The 17,595-nt window shown below is 49.2% G+C and overlaps 7 protein-coding genes across 7 annotated transcripts; 5 read left to right on the top strand and 2 right to left on the bottom strand.

The window, feature by feature from the left end:
- Positions 1–715: 715 nt before the first annotated feature.
- SPPG_07044 (uncharacterized protein) lies at positions 716–2,897 on the top strand. The gene is made up of 3 exons (XM_016755220.1): positions 716–1,631; positions 1,695–2,222; positions 2,288–2,897. Exons 1-3 carry the CDS (start codon positions 786–788, stop codon positions 2,660–2,662), a joined length of 1,749 nt encoding a protein of 582 aa, XP_016605611.1. The 5' UTR covers positions 716–785; the 3' UTR covers positions 2,663–2,897.
- Positions 2,898–3,261: 364 nt separating this feature from the next.
- SPPG_07043 (uncharacterized protein) lies at positions 3,262–5,143 on the bottom strand. Its single transcript, XM_016755219.1, has 2 exons — positions 4,421–5,143; positions 3,262–4,354 (listed from the first exon to the last, which is right to left on the bottom strand). Exons 1-2 carry the CDS (start codon positions 5,082–5,084, stop codon positions 3,360–3,362), a joined length of 1,659 nt encoding a protein of 552 aa, XP_016605610.1. The 5' UTR covers positions 5,085–5,143; the 3' UTR covers positions 3,262–3,359.
- Positions 5,144–7,547: 2,404 nt separating this feature from the next.
- On the top strand, positions 7,548–9,125 carry SPPG_07042 (uncharacterized protein). Its single transcript, XM_016755218.1, has 3 exons — positions 7,548–7,874; positions 7,959–7,970; positions 8,036–9,125. Exon 3 carries the CDS (start codon positions 8,057–8,059, stop codon positions 8,975–8,977), a length of 921 nt encoding a protein of 306 aa, XP_016605609.1. The 5' UTR covers positions 7,548–7,874; positions 7,959–7,970; positions 8,036–8,056; the 3' UTR covers positions 8,978–9,125.
- Positions 9,126–9,330: 205 nt separating this feature from the next.
- Positions 9,331–14,515, top strand: SPPG_07041 (uncharacterized protein). Its single transcript, XM_016755217.1, has 15 exons — positions 9,331–9,868; positions 9,922–9,982; positions 10,043–10,093; positions 10,150–10,230; positions 10,289–10,311; positions 10,365–10,496; positions 10,547–11,179; positions 11,238–11,333; positions 11,387–11,479; positions 11,541–11,758; positions 11,816–11,897; positions 11,955–12,104; positions 12,160–12,305; positions 12,517–12,698; positions 12,765–14,515. Exons 1-15 carry the CDS (start codon positions 9,344–9,346, stop codon positions 14,321–14,323), a joined length of 4,032 nt encoding a protein of 1,343 aa, XP_016605608.1. The 5' UTR covers positions 9,331–9,343; the 3' UTR covers positions 14,324–14,515.
- Positions 14,362–15,442, bottom strand: SPPG_07040 (uncharacterized protein). The gene is made up of 2 exons (XM_016755216.1): positions 14,981–15,442; positions 14,362–14,922 (listed from the first exon to the last, which is right to left on the bottom strand). Exons 1-2 carry the CDS (start codon positions 15,257–15,259, stop codon positions 14,533–14,535), a joined length of 669 nt encoding a protein of 222 aa, XP_016605607.1. The 5' UTR covers positions 15,260–15,442; the 3' UTR covers positions 14,362–14,532.
- A 64-nt stretch (positions 15,443–15,506) lies between these two features.
- SPPG_07039 (uncharacterized protein) lies at positions 15,507–16,046 on the top strand (the record flags this gene model as incomplete). Its single annotated transcript, XM_016755215.1, has 1 exon — positions 15,507–16,046. One exon carries the CDS (start codon positions 15,507–15,509, stop codon positions 16,044–16,046), a length of 540 nt encoding a protein of 179 aa, XP_016605606.1.
- A 170-nt stretch (positions 16,047–16,216) lies between these two features.
- Positions 16,217–17,322, top strand: SPPG_07038 (uncharacterized protein; the record flags this gene model as incomplete). Its single annotated transcript, XM_016755214.1, has 3 exons — positions 16,217–16,399; positions 16,458–16,865; positions 16,930–17,322. The coding sequence occupies 3 exons, from the start codon at positions 16,217–16,219 to the stop codon at positions 17,320–17,322; spliced, it is 984 nt and encodes a 327-aa protein (XP_016605605.1).
- Positions 17,323–17,595: the final 273 nt, after the last annotated feature.

Genomic DNA, 17,595 nt, shown 5'->3' with positions numbered 1-17,595 from the left:
AAACACGGACATCACACTATGAAAAAGCAGGACATTGTAATAGAACTCGTAGAGAATATATGCACGTGTGTGGAAAGAAATTGGAACGAACTAGGTGGTACCCAGATAAAGCCTTCGCGCCGGGAAAGCAATCAAGATTTACTCCTGCGCTTGATAGCCGACTTGAAATCTGTGCGATGGAGTGTAAGTACTTGTTCAAAAACATTGAATGCAATGGTACACTTTGATAATATGGTACTGGAATGTGAGGTTGAACCTGATTTAGCAGTAATCTTAGCCAACCGACGGCTCATAGTGCTTTCCACCATATTTTCTGTCCCAATGTTCATTCATCGCTTGTATTCATTGGTCAATTCATAGGCACCGCCCTCTAGCATATGCAATTGACCGCAAGTAATTACAAGCCGTTCGTTTGCTTATTTTCATTTGCACCGTGAGTGCCAAGTCCATAGGCATGAGGATGCTGAGGATGGATATTTCATTATCTTCAACAGATCGCATGGTAATCGCCTCTGCGCCTACGGAATACTGTAGTAGAGTTCCACTTGTCATGGATTCTAGGTTAATGTCAATATCATGCATTTTTAAGGCCTCGGCACAACGACGGAGACGTATTACGTACAACACAACAGTCGATCAAGGTTTCCACGTGGCTTTCAAGCATGTTTATCTATTGGAATGCATTGGAACGCATGGAAGTTCATTGTACCGAACGCGAACACTTTGGAGGCCTTTGAAGTTTTCAACGCTTTTTCTTTTTTTCGAATATTTCAGTTGTGCCCATCATGTCGGAAGGAGTTTTCGTTCCCGTCAACACTGGGGTTCCTACTGATTACAGCGACTGGTCAAACATGGAGCCACAATTGCCATACCGATTCTTGCTCTATCTCCCGGCGAGTGTGGTCAACCAGTTCAAACTCTACACGCTCTCCCCGTTCCGTCTCTCGCTCCTTTTGTCTATCGCCACCCTTGCTCTGTGGGCTTTAATCTTGTATCTTCGTCAACGCTTGCTGCTAACGAACCCGGTGACTATTTATCACGCGCCACGGACTGTTGGCATCAAGCGAGCCAAAAGGCAGGTTGGAAAACGAGGGGGCGAGAGTATTGAGCAGGTGCCGTTGCATAAGCTCATCCGGCAAGAATGTCCGACATTGGCGGATCCCAAGGGGGAGAAGAATGTGTTTTCCCCAACACCTTACTTGGCTAACGGGCACTTACAAACGATCTTTGCTGCGTTGTTTGCTGATTACGCCAAGCCAAGGATAGAATATACCCGTGAGCTAATTTACTTTCCTGATGGTGGAAATGTGGCTTTGGATTGGCATCCTGCTCTTCCCCCTTCGGCCTCTGAACACGACAAAACACCTATTATCGTCATTCTTCATGGACTGACTGGAGGATCGCACGAGACGTACGTGCAGGATGTTGTAGAGGAAGTAGCTCAAAGGGGCTACCGAGCGGTAGTATCAAACTTTAGAGGCTGTGCTCAGACAGAGCTTACTTCAGCGCAATTGTATTGCGGTGCATATACTGGCGATTTGAGATATGCTCTTGACTACATCAGGAGGCGATGTCCTGATGCCCCTCTTTTTGGCGTTGGCTTTTCTTTGGGTGCAAACGTATTGACAAAGGTACATATAGCGGTCATGACTTCCTAAAATGTAGCTGCCCATGCTGACGTTCCTCATTGACAGTTTGTTGGAGAAACAGGCGAGAGCTGTCCTTTTATTGGTGCAGTAGCGGTTGCAAACCCGTTCGATCTCCTTCTCGGCAGCCATGTCATGCACAGCACTTGGTTCGGCCGTAACATATACAGCAAGCGCATGACGCAGAACCTGATTCGAGTGTTTAAGCGTCACATGCACAAATTTACAAACTCCAATCTCGTCGATGTGGACCAACTCATGAGTGCTCGCTTCATTTACGAATTTGATGACTTGTTGACCCGCAAAGCCTTCAAATACCGCACTGTCCATGAATATTATCGTCAGGGATCTAGTGCACAGTTTGTGCCTGATATTCGTCGACCGATGCTCTTGTTCTCTGCTCTGGATGATCCTGTTGCACCCAAGGAAGCCATACCTTTCTTCGAAGTCAAGGAAAATCCGTACGTGATTTTGGGCGTAACTCCGCATGGAGGGCATTTGGGATGGTTTCAGGGAATGAAGCCCAAGAGGTGGTTTGCAAAGCCTGTTGGAGAGTTTATATTCACTATTGTCGAGGTGAGATTGTGCGCGGTATGGCATATTTGGCTGCTCTGTCCGAGACTAAATAATTTACTATATAGTCCTACCGATCTCTTCCACACGAGGAAAAGCATCACCCTGTCGCTTCCAATAATCTTCCGGTGACCGCTCGCAGAATCTCATTCTCTACACCCCTCCCGCCTTCCCTTCCTGCGCCTCATGCCGCACCCCCACGTGAAATTCCCAGACCCGGACCCGTGTCCAGGCAATCCTCCGGAGAACCTCGTCGTAGCGTCTCCTCCGCACCGCCCGTTCCATCCACCTCCGTGGCCGTCCAGCCCAAGCCAACAGTGAAACCAAAAAAGCATCCAGGCCTGTTTGTGATGCGGTTGATACCTCGAAATCGGATTCTGTTATTGCTTTTAGGGATCTTGTTCGGGTATGCAGGTGGTCGGAGACGAGCGATACCATTGTGAGGTTTTGAATTTTGGAAAGGAAATGACTATCGACTTGTCTGAGGAGCCCAGTGTAAATTGCTTACATATCCCTGATGATCTTTACGAGTGTGATTTATGTAGCTTATTGCACGAAATACACAGACGGAGGGTAGAGTTACTTTGCCCCTTGAGATAATATAATATTTTTTTTTATTATACAATGTCCTAGTATATATAGCGTGTCAAGCCTGGTCAGCTTACAGTGGTTTTAAAGGGCTTCCTGATTATTAAGGCTTGTTCAATTCAGCAAAGAGTCTTTTGCTGCGCAATAGCTACGAATATAAAATGTATTTAAAACGCAGTCTCCTCAAGAAATGTATATCTTTGCATGTGAGTGAGCCCGCCAGGAATCGGACCTGGGACCAACCCTCCAGAGGAGAGAATGCACCAAAGACGTATGTGAATTCAACAATGTACTATCACATTTCTTGGGTGTGTTACAGCTTTTGCCTGGTTGGATACTGTGAGGGATGGACTGGCACTGTGAATTCGGAAAACGATGGGGTATGGATCATGTGGCTCACATCAGGATTGCCTGGATTTTCTTTTTCTCAAAACTGTAAATTCTAAAAGAGCTCTCCAGTGGGGTGCTCCCATGTTAAAAATGATATAATTTAAAGCCTGTCTACTCTTTCGAATGTTGATATACATGGGCCATAACTGGCCAAAGTTCTATTCAAACAGCCCTGCCAAACGCAATTCCACGACCCTTCCACCCAACATCTTCTTCTTCTTCAACCAGTTCCGCAGCCTTGTTGGGTGATAAAGTGGACACATTATTGTCCAACCCCTCGCCATCCTCTCCAAACGCGAACAAGACTTCCCCAGTCTGAACTCTACTTTTACCTCTCTCGAATCCAATGGCTTCCAATACTTCGACCATGTTGGTAGGAAAGTCAAGAAAAGTAGTAATGCAATGGGATATATCCACATTTTCAATACCGCTGTCCATGTGGGTGATATCATTATCGTCGTCGTCAATTAGGGATGGGATTTCAACGGGTAAAAGACCTGCAACATTGGCGGTGCGACATAGGAAGCGGAGTGCCCAGTCGCCACCACAATAGGCATTGACGAATCGGCCGTGGACGACATGGCGGAGTTCAGGCCACATGGGGTCATGGATGTCTATGGGTGCACCAAGGAGGTACACAGAATCAATGATACCGTATACGTTTGACTCGACTCGGCCACGACGCGCAAGCTCAGATAGACAATGGAAGATGGTGTATGCGCCTGTTGTGTAGCCTATGAGAGTTACGGGGTGGTGGCCGTGTAATGCGGGAACAAGAATTTGGTTAGCAAGGAGGAGACCGGCTTCTTTGGAGAGGTGGAGAGCGCTCGTCCAGGGCGAATCAGTAACGAGACTGAGGTGGATGGCTGACATGGATGGCAAGGTGGGACTGTCACCGTGCATGTCGACCCCGGCAGTATCAAGCTCTTCCAAGGCTTTAGAGAGAGTTCCCATCGCGCCCGACTCGTAAATCAGGCAGTGGATCTCTGAAAATGCTGCGTAGATGGAAAGGGTTTCCCATGGTTCTACTGTCTCGGATATGGTGCCCGGGTGTCCACTAATGGGGATGATGAGGTGGAGGGAGGGAACAGAGGGCGGGTGAGGAGTGACGGGTCGAAAGTAGAATTCAGTGAGAGTTGGGTGGGCTAGTTTGTACGCTGCCGCAAAAAAGGGTCAATATACGTATCATGTTTTGCTTGTTGCAAAAGAGTTAGGATACATACCTGCTAATCCTCCTGAAGCACCCACGACGGCACCAGCTATCATCCCGCCTGATGCTGTCCCCAAAGCCCCAACGAGCCCCGCAGCCGTCGCACCTGTTAACCCAACACTAGCAAACAAAGACCCAAGTCCCGTAGCCAAATACGGTGCCGCCAACCCGCCAGTCATCGCAACCGCCATCCCACCCGCAACCGTATACAATCCCAACCTCATCCACTTTTTCACATCCTCTGTCGCGTCCTTTGGTTGCTCTTCCTCCTTTGCATTCAGCTCCTTACCTACACCCTCCCCAACACCACGCTCAACAACCTGCAAGACCATGCTTCGCCCCTTTTCGCCCTCAGCCACCAATACAATCCCCAGTACCCGCCGAAGAACCCCACGGACACGAGCATCGTATCCCCCGACAACAAGAATAGACCCTGCGACGACTTGCTTTAGAATTCTTTCGAGGTTGTCGTGGGGTATGTGTTGGGTTTGGAGGGAGGTGATTAGGGCGTCGGCGTCTACTGGGTCCGTGGAGCCGAGGAGCGCGAGGAATTGGGACGTGAATGTTGTGAAATTGGATATACAGCAAGTGGGGGCGCGTTGGCGTTGGAGGGTGGAAAGGTCTTGGGTGAGGAGGGAGTAAATGAGGTTGGCCAAGTCCTGCGGGAGGGTAGACATTGTTCAGCTCCAATTACAGTTGCGGGCAAAGATCTCGGTTCCAAAGTGTTCAGCTGGTTGAGTCAGCCACGTGCTTTGCGATCGGGAATTCTGCTTACGTACACATTCACGAACGCTGGACAGCTTGCGCTTGTAACTCCCATTGCTGAATGTGCCAATTATTTGATGAACCATTTCACCATAGGCATACGACTGAATGGATATGAAGAGTAATTAGTGTTATTCGGGTACGAAAGATGTGCCGGTAGAGCTTGAGTTCTTTTGGTCCGTGCCAATGGGGACAGATATATCCATGCAGTTGGCCGAATGCGCATCTACTGGTATCTCATTTTGTTCCAAAACACACTTTTTGTGGTATCAAAACCGAGTATGCCCACTTACATCCATGATCATAAAGCGGACGTGCAAAAAGATGAGACTCAAAATCTGACATGACTTTGCGTGTCGCACTGCCATTGGTTTTCTGAATGTTCCCCAAATTCTACCATCGCCAAACACAAATCAACTCGGATATGCATAACCTTAATCTTGCGCACATTATATTTCATCGAGAAAAACTCTAGCTTATTTTACTGATTCCTTTGGATTTACTTTTCTTTAAGGGTTGCTGGTTTTTATATTAATTCCCTCAAAAGCGACTCTGCTGACTCGGGAAATTACACCTGTGAATTACCTATCATAATCTCCAAGGGATTCCTATCCTGTGTGGACACTGTCTACCTGAGGGTGTCTACACTGTAGTTTCTCTTTGCAAAAGTGCTACCAAAGGTGTCATCTAGGAAATGTCATCTTGCGAGTGGTGGCAATGGTGATTTAGTAGCAGACCGACATCGGCCAACAATAATACAAATGGCATAACTCCGCCCAACCACATTGGGCAAATGCACTTGGCCAAGTTCCAAGTAGCCAAGTGTAGGAGGGCTCAAAAGTTGTGTATTGCTGAACACACGCTGAGTTGCTGCATCAACCTTCATAGGCGGCATGAACGTCTCATAGTTGGGAGGCAAGATGGAGCATGGTATTCATGTCGTCAAGATCCTTTAAACTTTGATGCGCCATCGAGGAGGTGGCATGCACAATTCACACAAATGAACTTTCTTGTCTACCCGCTTTTCCACGTGAAACAATATATTCTGCGCAGAAAGCTTGTGACGAGCAAGCTGCCATTGCTGCCTGTATCCCAGGTGGGATCTTCTCCCGCCTTATGGTAACTGAGGCAATTCAAGTAATGCATCATGTTTTGCTTGAACTCGCAAGACCCGATCCTTGCAGCATCTGCGCTTTTGGGTAAACTTGGAGACTTGTCCACCTTGTGCCGGCGTCTATCCATCCGCGCTACGAATCGTGAAGAACTTTATTACATTGGCGCCAAACAAGTATTTGAGAGCTTTCCGATCCTGCGAGACATCAATTACGGATGATGACATATTGATTGTTTGTCTAATTTCCCCAAAACGGTTTTCACTCTTTGGGCATGGATTAATTATATCCCCATGCAATGTCTGATGTTTGCAAATGTATCAGCGTCTGTTAAAGTGACAAAGAGCTGGTCATGCTCGAAAGTGGACGGATGCCAGCAGTTGGGCAGAGTGCATGCCGTGGAAAGAACAACTGCTGGCAAATCCCATGCACAAATGGCCATCCCTGTATGATCTTACTATTGTTTGAAGGTTTGTCTCGGCACACTCTCGGGAGACAGTAATGGAAATGTGTCGTTATTGTCCAAGAAACGCATTGCATCAAATTTGGTGTGCGGCATGGCCCATATCATCACTACTTTTGTTGATCATCACCACCCTATCTTGATCGCTTGTATTGCTTCTCATCAGATTACCATCACACACATTAAAACTGACAGTGTCCAGACCATGACGACTTTTCCAATACGAGTAAGCAATCCCATTCCCGGGGAATCCTCGCGGGCCTCCGCCTAAAGCTCCCAAAAGCTCTTCACTACGAGAAACCTCTTTAGAGGGGCGCGCCCCCGCGCGGGGCCACGGGAAATGGGCGCGAATGCACAACCCAGGGCAGTTCGATTTACCCAACTGGGATGAAAAGCTACGTAGCCCCATGGAGAAGAGTCCCCCCCCAAAGGGCGAGAGCCATCCACTTGTGACAAAGGCTGCTCGTTACAAAAAACCCAATGCAAGCTAATAAAGGCGATGGCGTTTTGTTTCCTTTATTGAGCGAGAGCGCTTTCGAGCGTGAAATGCACATGAAAAAAAGATGCTACACGTGGAAAGTATTTACAAAAAGAACCACGGGCGGGTCTGCAAAAGACGCAAGCGGATGCGCAGCCGTTTCTGTTTTTAGCGCATGCCAAATCCATCACCCGCCTAATCTTTTAACGGGCACTTCTTCCTTAATCCCATTGCCTTTTTGCTTGGAGGCTACTGGGCTCTCCCCCTGCTACTGCCCATTCTAATGATCACCGCCTTTTGCTCCTGCGAAGAACCTCCTCCTGCTGGCCGCCAAACGTTCTCCATTAAAAAAAAAAAAGTGTTCAATTCTCCCCATTTGATAATAACTATCGGAATGAATCGGAATGAGAATGTAATATATCCATATATGGAATATGATGAGTAAAGACGCTTAATTGACATGTGAAGAGCACGCGTTCGTCTTTCACCCCTTGCATTTGGGCTTTTTCTCGTCGTCGTCCTTCTTCTTCTTCCTCCTCCTCCTCCTTTTGTTCTTCTTTTGCACGCAACCAACGGAAAACAAACGAGAACCTCTTGGTTTTATTATCACTGCAGTCGTGTATTCATCTCTTACTCTCTTCCTCATAAGGTACTGGGTGTGCATTGTCCTCCTTGTCTTGTGCGAGTTTTGTCTTAACTGTCTTGTCGTCTTTCTTTGCCGTTGGGGTTGCAGTCTTTCTACATTGTATGTGCCATGTTTGTCTCTCATTGTCGCTCATTCATTGCATTCATCCTTTTGCATCTCGACAGTCTCCCACCCTCTCTTTAAACATGAGCGCCGTCGCTTCCAACACTCCCCTTAACGGTGAGACAGTCAACAAGGTCAAGGACACAGCGCACAAGGCTTCTCGCGCTGTTCAAGACTCTATCAATGGAGCTCGTCCTTACGTGACGGAATACGCAAACAAGACAAAGGAAACCGTTGCCCCTCAGGTAGCTGCAGCTGCAGAATTCACGCAGGATGTGAGCGCAAAGGCGCAACAGGGAACTCAAACTGTCGTCGGAAAGGCAAAGTCGGCTGCGCAATCTGCTGCATCCGTCGCTCAAAACGCGGCTTCCACCGCTTCTCGCGGTGCAGCTCAAGCTGCCGGTGTCACAGTCGGTGTCGCACGCGCAACTGTTAACGCTGGAGTCAACGCAACACGCGCCGTGACAAGTCTCACAGTAGGTGGCGCTGCCAAGGCCGCCAAGCTCTACGTTCAAACGACCGCCAACGTCGTGGCCGCCGGTGCTGGTGCCGTCTCGGGCGTGACAGGCTACGCTGTCGGAACTGCTGGTAACATTGCTCACAAGGTCGCCGACACTACAGTAGCTGTTGTCAACTACACCACTGCAACAACCCACTCTACTGCTAAAAAGGTGCTTCCTGGCGGTATTGTCTCGCGTGCCGAACAGACCTACGAAGTGGTAGCCAACGCGGCTACCCACCCCATCGAAACGGCAAAGGCGGTTCTCCCAAGGCCCATATCCAGTGCTCTCGAATGGAGCGTCAACACCACTACTACCACGGCGGACCGCACCGTGAATGCTGTCGGAGCCACCCGCGACATGGTTGTTGGCACCACAAAGGGCGCTGTCAACTCTATTGTCTCGCGACTCGATGAGGCCGACAAGTACTACATGAACTCTGCTGCACAGGCTTGGACCGAAGTGAAGTCGACTTTCCCCAGCAGCAAGGCTCAGACAGCATAAGGTGCCCTTTAGGTTTTGCAGAAATGTTGTAGGATTTTATTTTAATGTTTGGCCTCCTGTGCGCTTTTGCGTATTTTATAACAAACCATGTTTTTTTGCGATATGTTGTGTATTTGAAAAAAAAAAAGAGATTGTTTCATTTTGCAAATTGTGTGTGTGTTTGTGTCGAGAGGCATGTTTTTTCCATTTTTTCCAGTAAATCCGATCGCTTGTCCGATGAGGACGGCACGTTCGGACATGACGCGACGCGACATATGGCCTGTGTTGTCATGGCACTTGTTGCCTCCGCAACATGACACGTCATTCAGCAGAAACGCTTCAGATCTCTGCTTGCTGGTGCTTCTGGTGAATGCCAGAGCTTTCAATATGGCAAAGAAAAAGAAAAAGACGACGGGCATTGTCCGCGGGTACGCAACAGTGAGCGCGCCAAAACCTACTGCTGGTGTTCAAGAACAGGAGAGCGTAGCGCAAAGCGACTCACCATTGCCACCAACACCACCACCACTGGGTGAAGATAATGACAAGGAGAACCATGCAAAGCCATGCAATGACGAACAAGGCGACCCCACAACTACTGACCACACTGCCGCTACCCGTCTCGCCCGCCTGCAACTGTCCTCCACACTTGAAAAGTCCAGTCAGCGCCTAGCCAGCCGACTCCCAACCCTCCACCTCACGCCTACCCTCGAACACGCCTTAATTACCCACCTCTCCTGTACCTCCTTCCTAACAACCCACGACTGGTTCGCTCCAGAAAGCACTCTCCCAACCTCGCTCATTCGCCTCCATTTTGTATATCTCTATCTCCAACATTTGGGATTCACTCCTGACGTAATCGAAAAGGCTATGCTTGCCGTCGGTGGACAAAACGTAGAGGGGATTGTGCAGTGGGTATGTCCGTAACATATATAGTATGATCAATGAATGTCTACTGATCTTTATAGATTTGTTTGTCGGTTCCGAGTGAGGAGCTTCCAAATGGGTTTGCCAATGTCGAGCATAGAGGTGTGTTGGACCTTTTGTTGTTTTTCGTAAGGGTTTGGCTGGTAGCTTAGTTGTGTAAAGATGCGGTGATTAGGTTTGTGGCGGTTGGTGATGGGAATACGGGGGAGCGAGGTAAGATTGGTTGGATGTGTTGGTTAATGGTCGTCGTTTTTGATGATTTGAATTAGATGCGGTCATTGCGAATGTGGATGGTGAGAGTGTTTGTACCGATGAGGCGGAGCTATCACGTAATGATACGGCTGAACAAGGTATGTCCCGATATGCCTTTGGAACTGGATTGATGTTGACATTTTGAGTTGGTTATAGTGACGGGCCAGGATGATGAGACCGTGAGTGTGAATGTACATACTTTGTGTCATTGTTTGCTCATGCCCGTTTCTAGTTAGGGACCGGCAACGATGATGAAGAGGAAAAGGGAGTACTTGAGCCGTGCACGCAAGACTGTCCCACTGTATCAAAGCCCTCAACAGTCGATTCAGAGGTCAAATCATGGATCCTGAACCGCGATTGGAGTGTACGTTGATCCATCCCCATCGGCTCCACATGTTACTGACACCTTTCCAGGACTCTGACGACGATTCGTCCACTGAAACCCCGCCACCGGCACCGACGCCCCGCTATGCTACACTCGCACTCACTCTTGAGGCACTCAAAGATGCTGCTGCCGAAGCTAAAACCAACCGTCGCTCAAGTGAGCAAAAGTCAGTTGGAGAACAGATTCGCAAGGTTATTGCGGAGATGAGGGACTTGGAGACTTGCAAGGGGTTTGTGAGGGGTGAAGCGGAACGCTTGATTGAAGAGGGGAGAAAGAAGAGAGCAGTGACAGAGTCTTTTGCATCCGTCAAAGAATTACCGACTACAGAAAAATCAGACGAAAAGAATAAGGAAGAAGACGAAGACTTTGAAATTGACATTCTCAACACTATCTTGGCCGAATCGCCCACATCACCTACACGCTTCACACCTCAAGCCGTCCTCCAAACTGCACCCTATACCATCCCCAAGACCTGGACAGGCTCCACACCCAAAGACCTCCTCCAAACCCACCTATCTCGTCTTTCCGTCACACCTAAATACTCTCGCACGCGGTCAGACAACGGGTGGAGAGTTAGTGTCCGCTTCCCCGGTACACCTCCCGAAGAGGTGACTATAGAGATTGGAAATGGGGGGTGGAAAGTCGCTGAACAGATTGTCGCTGTGCGTATTTTCCCACTGTTGACTTTGTTATATAGCTCTTATATATATTTTTGCGTAGACCAAGGCACTATACAGCCTTGCACCGCACCTTCCCCTGCATCGCTCCCTCCCACCTGCATACAAAGAACTCTGGCTCAACATGGAGGATGAGGAAGTATGTACAGTTTGGAATTGGCATTGTCACATGCGGTGCTAACTATTGAGCAGCGTCGTGCTGTGGAGGCTGAAACCCGTGTTGGTGAGGAGAGAAGGATGCGGTTTTTGGAGGATTTACGGAGAGTTCGGGATGAGCGGTTACGGGTAGGTACTTTGGCCTTTTTCCCGCTGTTTTGGTCGATTATATTGACTTGTTGGTATTTAGTCCTATGCCTCTACTCCCACACCCGTGACACACGACGATCCTCCTCCACCTCCCAGCCCTCGTTTACCACCCTCCACCTGGGCAACTCGAAAGCAATCGGCACAGTACATATCCTTATTGAAAGATCGGCAAGGTTTACCTGTCTACAAAGCACGGCAGGAGATATTGGCGTTGATTCAAAGTCATCGAGTGCTTGTTGTCTCTGGTGAGACTGGGAGGTGAGCATCCAGACTTGGTGGGTTGCGAGAATGGCAAATAACGTTGTTTTGATATAGTGGGAAAAGTACCCAAATCCCTCAGTTCATCGTCGAAGATGCTGTCGAACGTGGTCAACATGTTCATGTTATTTGTACACAGGTATGTCCTCCCTCGTCCCTACGCCGAACTACCCGCTCATGGCATGAACGTTTGTAGCCTCGTCGTATCTCGGCCACATCGATTGCCACCCGCGTCTCAGCGGAAATAGGAGACACTTCTCTTGGAAATCGGGAGGCATGGGTTGGATACCACATCCGAAATGAGCGGCGTGTGGGGGTGAATGCTCGACTGGTGTTTTGTACCCTCGTATGTGCGACCGTATATTTACACGTTATATCCGAATTAACAATTTTTTGCGTAGGGCGTTTTACTCAATATGCTGGAACATACTGCACAGTTGGAGCATGTGACGCATATTGTTGTAGATGAGGTTCATGAACGGGGATTGGATAGTGATTTTTTGGTGCGGGTTTGTGAGCGGTTGTTGGGAGTTCGAACTGATTTGCGGTAAGTGTTGTTTCAAGAGGGAGTGGGAATAAGCTGTGGGGTGGATAGCGGCGCCATGCAGTGCGTGTACTCTGTGTGTGTATCGTCTCCGCCGGGCGGGGAAACGTGCCGAAGGTGGTGACTGCTTCGTAGGATGAGGGTGACGGGTCGGCCAGGATGTTACAGTTCTCACACGGATTACAAAACCATTTTGACAACCCCACTTTCTTAGGATCATTTTAATGTCTGCAACAGCCGATGCGACACGGTTTGCCGCGTATTTTGACAAGTACGGCCCCGTCCCGGTCTATACTGTTCCCGGCCGGACTTTTGAGGTCCAAAAACTGTTTTTGGAGGACGTGATTGAGCAGACTGGGTTTGTCGCTGAAGAATGGGGGTCGGCCAGAGGACGTGGTGCGTGCGCTGTTATTGTACATTTGGTACGCGAAGTATGTTAACGATGATGTTCATGTTACTTAGAGGGGTATGTCGATATCTCTGGTCGCGGGGGACGAAGGGCTCGGGTTCGCTTTGAATGGAATGAGCCACTCGATGGAGATGATGACGTGGAGGACAATGATGGCGACGCTGACAGTGAGGACTTGCCAACAACTTATTCCCCCCGCACACACCGCGCTCTCCGCACTCTTCGGACGTATCCCCTTACCCAACCCAACTACGACCTACTCGAGCATCTCATCGCACATCTAACCGCGACGTCCCACTCTGGCAGCATCCTTGTCTTTCTCCCCGGCCTGGCGGCTATCAGAACCCTCTCCAGCCGCCTCGCACACCTCTCCAACATTACCGTTCACGAACTACACAGTTCCCTCCCACCTTCATCACAGGCCTCTCTCTTTCTCCGATCACGACAGCCAAAAGTCATCCTCTCCACCAATATCGCGGAAACGGGTATCACTATTCCAGATGTCACGATCGTCATCGATACTCTCCTGCACCGGCGTCTCACCTATGACCCGAAAAGAGATTGCACCCGGTTGGTGGATAGACTGTGTTGCAAGGCATCTGGACGCCAACGTGCTGGTCGGGCCGGACGTGTTTCAAGTGGGACGTGGTACGCGCTTTTGGAACGACGTCGCTGGGAATCTTTACCAGAGCGTGACCCACCAGATATGGCCTTGTTACCTGTCACAGAACTTGCACTCAAAATCCGTTCATGCGCGTTATTCTCTCCCGATGAATCCATCGACTCGGTCCTCGCTGGATGTCTTGACCCACCTCCTCCGCAGCACACTCGCAAAGCCATCACCATTCTCCAATCCATGGACGCCCTCGATGCAAATGAACAAATTACACCACTTGGGAGACTTTTGTCGCGTATCCCGCTCGATGTCCGGTTGGGGCTTGCAGCACTCTTTGCCGCTCGTATGGGACAAGAATGCTTGAATGTTGTTGTGGGTGGATTGGCGTATTTGACATTGGGGAAGCGAGTTGTGATTGACGAAAGTCTTGGGATACATTCTGCGTCGATTAAATACTCTACATCGGATGTGCTCAGTGTAGGGACCCTTCTTCACCAATTCCGCACGACACCCACCCCACGCGCATGGTGTCGTTCGCATAACCTTCATTACGACACTTTTCTCTCCCTCCAAGACCTCGCTGTCTCCATATCACGAATCATATCATCTCTCGCCCTTACTCCACTTCCTGTTGCCCCGGCTCCTTCTCTGGCCTTGCTACTGGGAACATACCCAGCCCTGTACGCTTCTCATCCGACCTTTCACGCCCTTCATTCCACCACACCCGCGCATTTAACTCCCAATCCCTTCCTATCGAATTTACCCAAAGGACTGTACACGTCCTTTGCGCCCCGAATGACGAATCGCGGTGTAGCGGTCAGCGACGTGACTGGTGTGCGGGAAGGTGATGTTTTATTGGCGTGGGGTATGAGAAAAGGAGAATTGGATTTGGGTGGAGGGGTTTTGGTTGGTGGGACGTGGTTTGGGTGTGTGATCAAGAGTGTTTTGGTTGTTAGGGCTTTTTGTGAATCTTGTGGGTGGACTCTGCCGCGTTGATAAGATTGACGACAATTATTTTGAAAGTTGAGGTGCTTCCATATTCCAATGTAAATTATATTGACATCTCCTTGTAATTGCGGAAATGGAATGCGGTATGGTAACGGAACCATGTACCATATGTAAGTAAAAGCACAAAACAAATTGACAATATTCAAGAAAAAAAAAGGTATATAGTACATCAAAAGTCAACATAGCACATTTGAAGTTCAAAGCTTGGCCAACACGGCTTTTTGCCTCTGTTCGCCTTCCTTTGCCGTCCTCACGGCTTCCGCCAGTAACACATCCAACATGCCCTCTGCATCTGCAGCACCCGCCGACGTAACCTTTTCATACATCTCCTTCATGATTGCCTGCTCACGGGATACATCCGGTTGAACTCTCTGCGCATGCATCCGACGATAAGATGTTCCCGATGTACGTGTGCTGGTCCTGGTAGTACCCGACGAAGATGCTTCCTGTTGGGCTTGTTCCCATTGAATCCGTCTAGCCTCAGTTAAAAGGAGTGTAATGATTTCTTCATGGGGAACGGCACCACTGGCTGTTAAACTGTGCAACGTGTTGAGGATGGATTGGGTCCGAGGGTTGGTAGTTGGGACCTTTCAATAAACACATTTAATACAAGCTTCCACCCCGAGTTTATACAACACGACTCACCTCCTTGACAACAGCCTTCACCCAACGTTCACTCTCCATCTCGCTTCCCGCCTGCTGACCGTACACCTCCTGTACCTGGCCATCCAAGGAGCGCAGAGCATCACCATGTACCGCCTTTTGGCGGCTGGGAGCACTAAAAGCGACAGGAGCCCGGCGGACGGGTCGGGCATCCCGAGCGGCCAACTGCCCTTCGAGCATGACGGCGTCAATGAGGGTGTGTGTGTCACTGGATGTCGGGAAGGAGTAGAGGGATGCGCATAGGTCGGAAGCAGAAGTCATATTGCCAGGTCTCTCACTTGAGAAAAAGAAAGTAAACCAAGAATAAAGATGTCAGTTTTCTGTTGTGGTTGTCGTCGTGAAGCAATGGAGCGAAATGGAAAAAAGCATCCAGAAGAGTGTTTATGTAGGGGATTCAGGCAAAACGGAAGGGCGCTTGCGCGTACCGATTATGTCATCACAATCGATGTGACCAGTCACGTGGAAGAACACTTTTTGTTGGGTGGAGAGTGTGGGGTAATTCCTTTAAATGACATCCATCGACCAGATCCTCAACAAGGAGGCCCCACCGTTCATCGGACGGGCCATCGATACCCTCAAGGCATCTGGAATACATGTCGGTACATACCAGATTGACCATATTTGCTATCGAACGGGGACATTAGAAGAGTACACCGAGTTGAAAACCCAACTCGAAGCCATTGGACATGTCCTCACGGAAGGGATCATTGGCGGGCGCCCCATCGCAACCTACAAATTACACCCAGAACATGCTATAAAGCTAGTCGACGGCACACATCCCATTCAGCAACACTTGGACGTTGTGGAACTCCCGTCACCAAAACCAGGACGCCCTTACCCATCCGGTCTAGAGCACATTGAAATCGTTGTGGATAATATGTCATTGGAGGAGTTTGCTGCTTTGTATCCAGATATCAAGTGGGATTGGAGGGCGATGGGCAAGACGGTCAATAGGGATTTGAAAGTCGACTTTGGAGGATTTTCTGTAAAGTTTCATGAGAGGCCGTTGGAGGTTGTCATTCAGATGGAGAAGGAGGGCAGGCTCTAGTTTTTGCGTTTAAAATGCCCGTCGTTTGGCTGGCTTTACAAAAGGTTGATTGGTCATTCATCTATCCTAATAAGGCAAAATGAGTGGCACAGATATTGAACACCATTCACTTGCCAACACATCTATTCAGAGACCACAAGACTCTTTCCATCTTGTCTGGAATCTATAGGATGGAAACTCTGGACGACAACACCATGGGTTCCGTCCTGGAACAGACAACCCTTGAGAAAGTGCGCTTGGGTTGTGTTCCCGAGCATTTTTCGTCGCCCGTTTACCAGGCAGTGGCCAATGAGCTGTTTGGACAACATGGCTTGGACGTGGAGATTATCAGCTGTCCTGGAGGGACTGGCGAGGTAAAACATCACAACCCAGTGTGATAAATGCCATATTCCTCACAGTAGTTTATATTAGATGGTCAATATGCTCAATACAGGCCAGCTGGACGTGGCCATTGCCCTTACGGAAGGGTTGGTGGCCAGTCTCGTCAATACGGATGCACAGTTTCGTCTTATTGGAACCTACGTAAGTACGCCCCTGACATGGTCCATCGCGACGTCTCCGAATGGTTCACACGCATCCACTCCACGCGAGTCGCCGGGTCCGGAAGCCTGGAAGGGGCTTCAGAATTGCAAGATTGGCATCTCGCGTTTCGGAAGTGGCAGTCACATTATTCCGTATGTGATGGCGGATGAGCTGGGATGGTTGGAAGAGGAGAAGGAGCCTTTTTCGTTTGTGCCGTTAAAGAATATTCATGGGTTGGTGGAGGGTGTTAGGGATGGGACTGTTGATGCGTTTTTGTGGGAGAGGATCATGACAAAGGTGAACATAAACAACCCCATTGTTACCCAATTGCGTTCCCAAGTCTAACGAACCTACTGGGTAGCCCTTTTACGACTCTGGAACCCTCCACCATCTTTCCAACATCACACCTCCCTGGCCTGCTTTCCTCCTTGCCGCCACCCCCAAGGCCTTGGCCGCCACCCAGGCCCTTCGAGGCATGTTGGACGCTATCACCACCCAATCCCAAGCCTTTTTCCAGGGCCGCGAAACGGGTTCATCCATCAAGTACGTTGCGGATCGGTTTAAACTCCCGGAGGAGGACGTCAAGACGTGGTTCGCTTCGGTAGAGTACCCCCGCAATTCACGCGAATTGAGCCGGAAAGTCATCCTGGACTGTGTACGAGTATTGAAAAAGGCTGGAGTCATTGCGGATAGAAAGCGTGATGTGAAACTGGAGGACCTCGTGGATGAAAGGGTGGCTATTTTGCGGGACTAGGGGACGGGAATGTTCCCCTCTGCTCTTGTATATACTGGAATGTGCTCATCGTTTCAAGATGCTATTGTTGAATGGCTTGGACAGTTATACCGGCGGATGGGCTTTGACCCGGCCATGACATGTCTCCTGACTACCACTCTCAAGAATGCTCATAGCAAGTGCGCGTTGTACACTATCCTGTCTTCATCAAACTGGAACCATAGCACTGTAGATTGCACAATACTTCTTTTGCCTAGGTTGCATTGCAACATATTCCAACTCCCTTGGTCAGCA

This window comes from Spizellomyces punctatus (assembly GCF_000182565.1).
Source record: "Spizellomyces punctatus DAOM BR117 chromosome Unknown supercont1.14, whole genome shotgun sequence".
Lineage (NCBI taxonomy): Eukaryota > Fungi > Chytridiomycota > Chytridiomycetes > Spizellomycetales > Spizellomycetaceae > Spizellomyces > Spizellomyces punctatus.
Note: the sequence above shows the minus strand (reverse complement) of the source record. Positions and strands in the feature narration are given on the sequence as shown.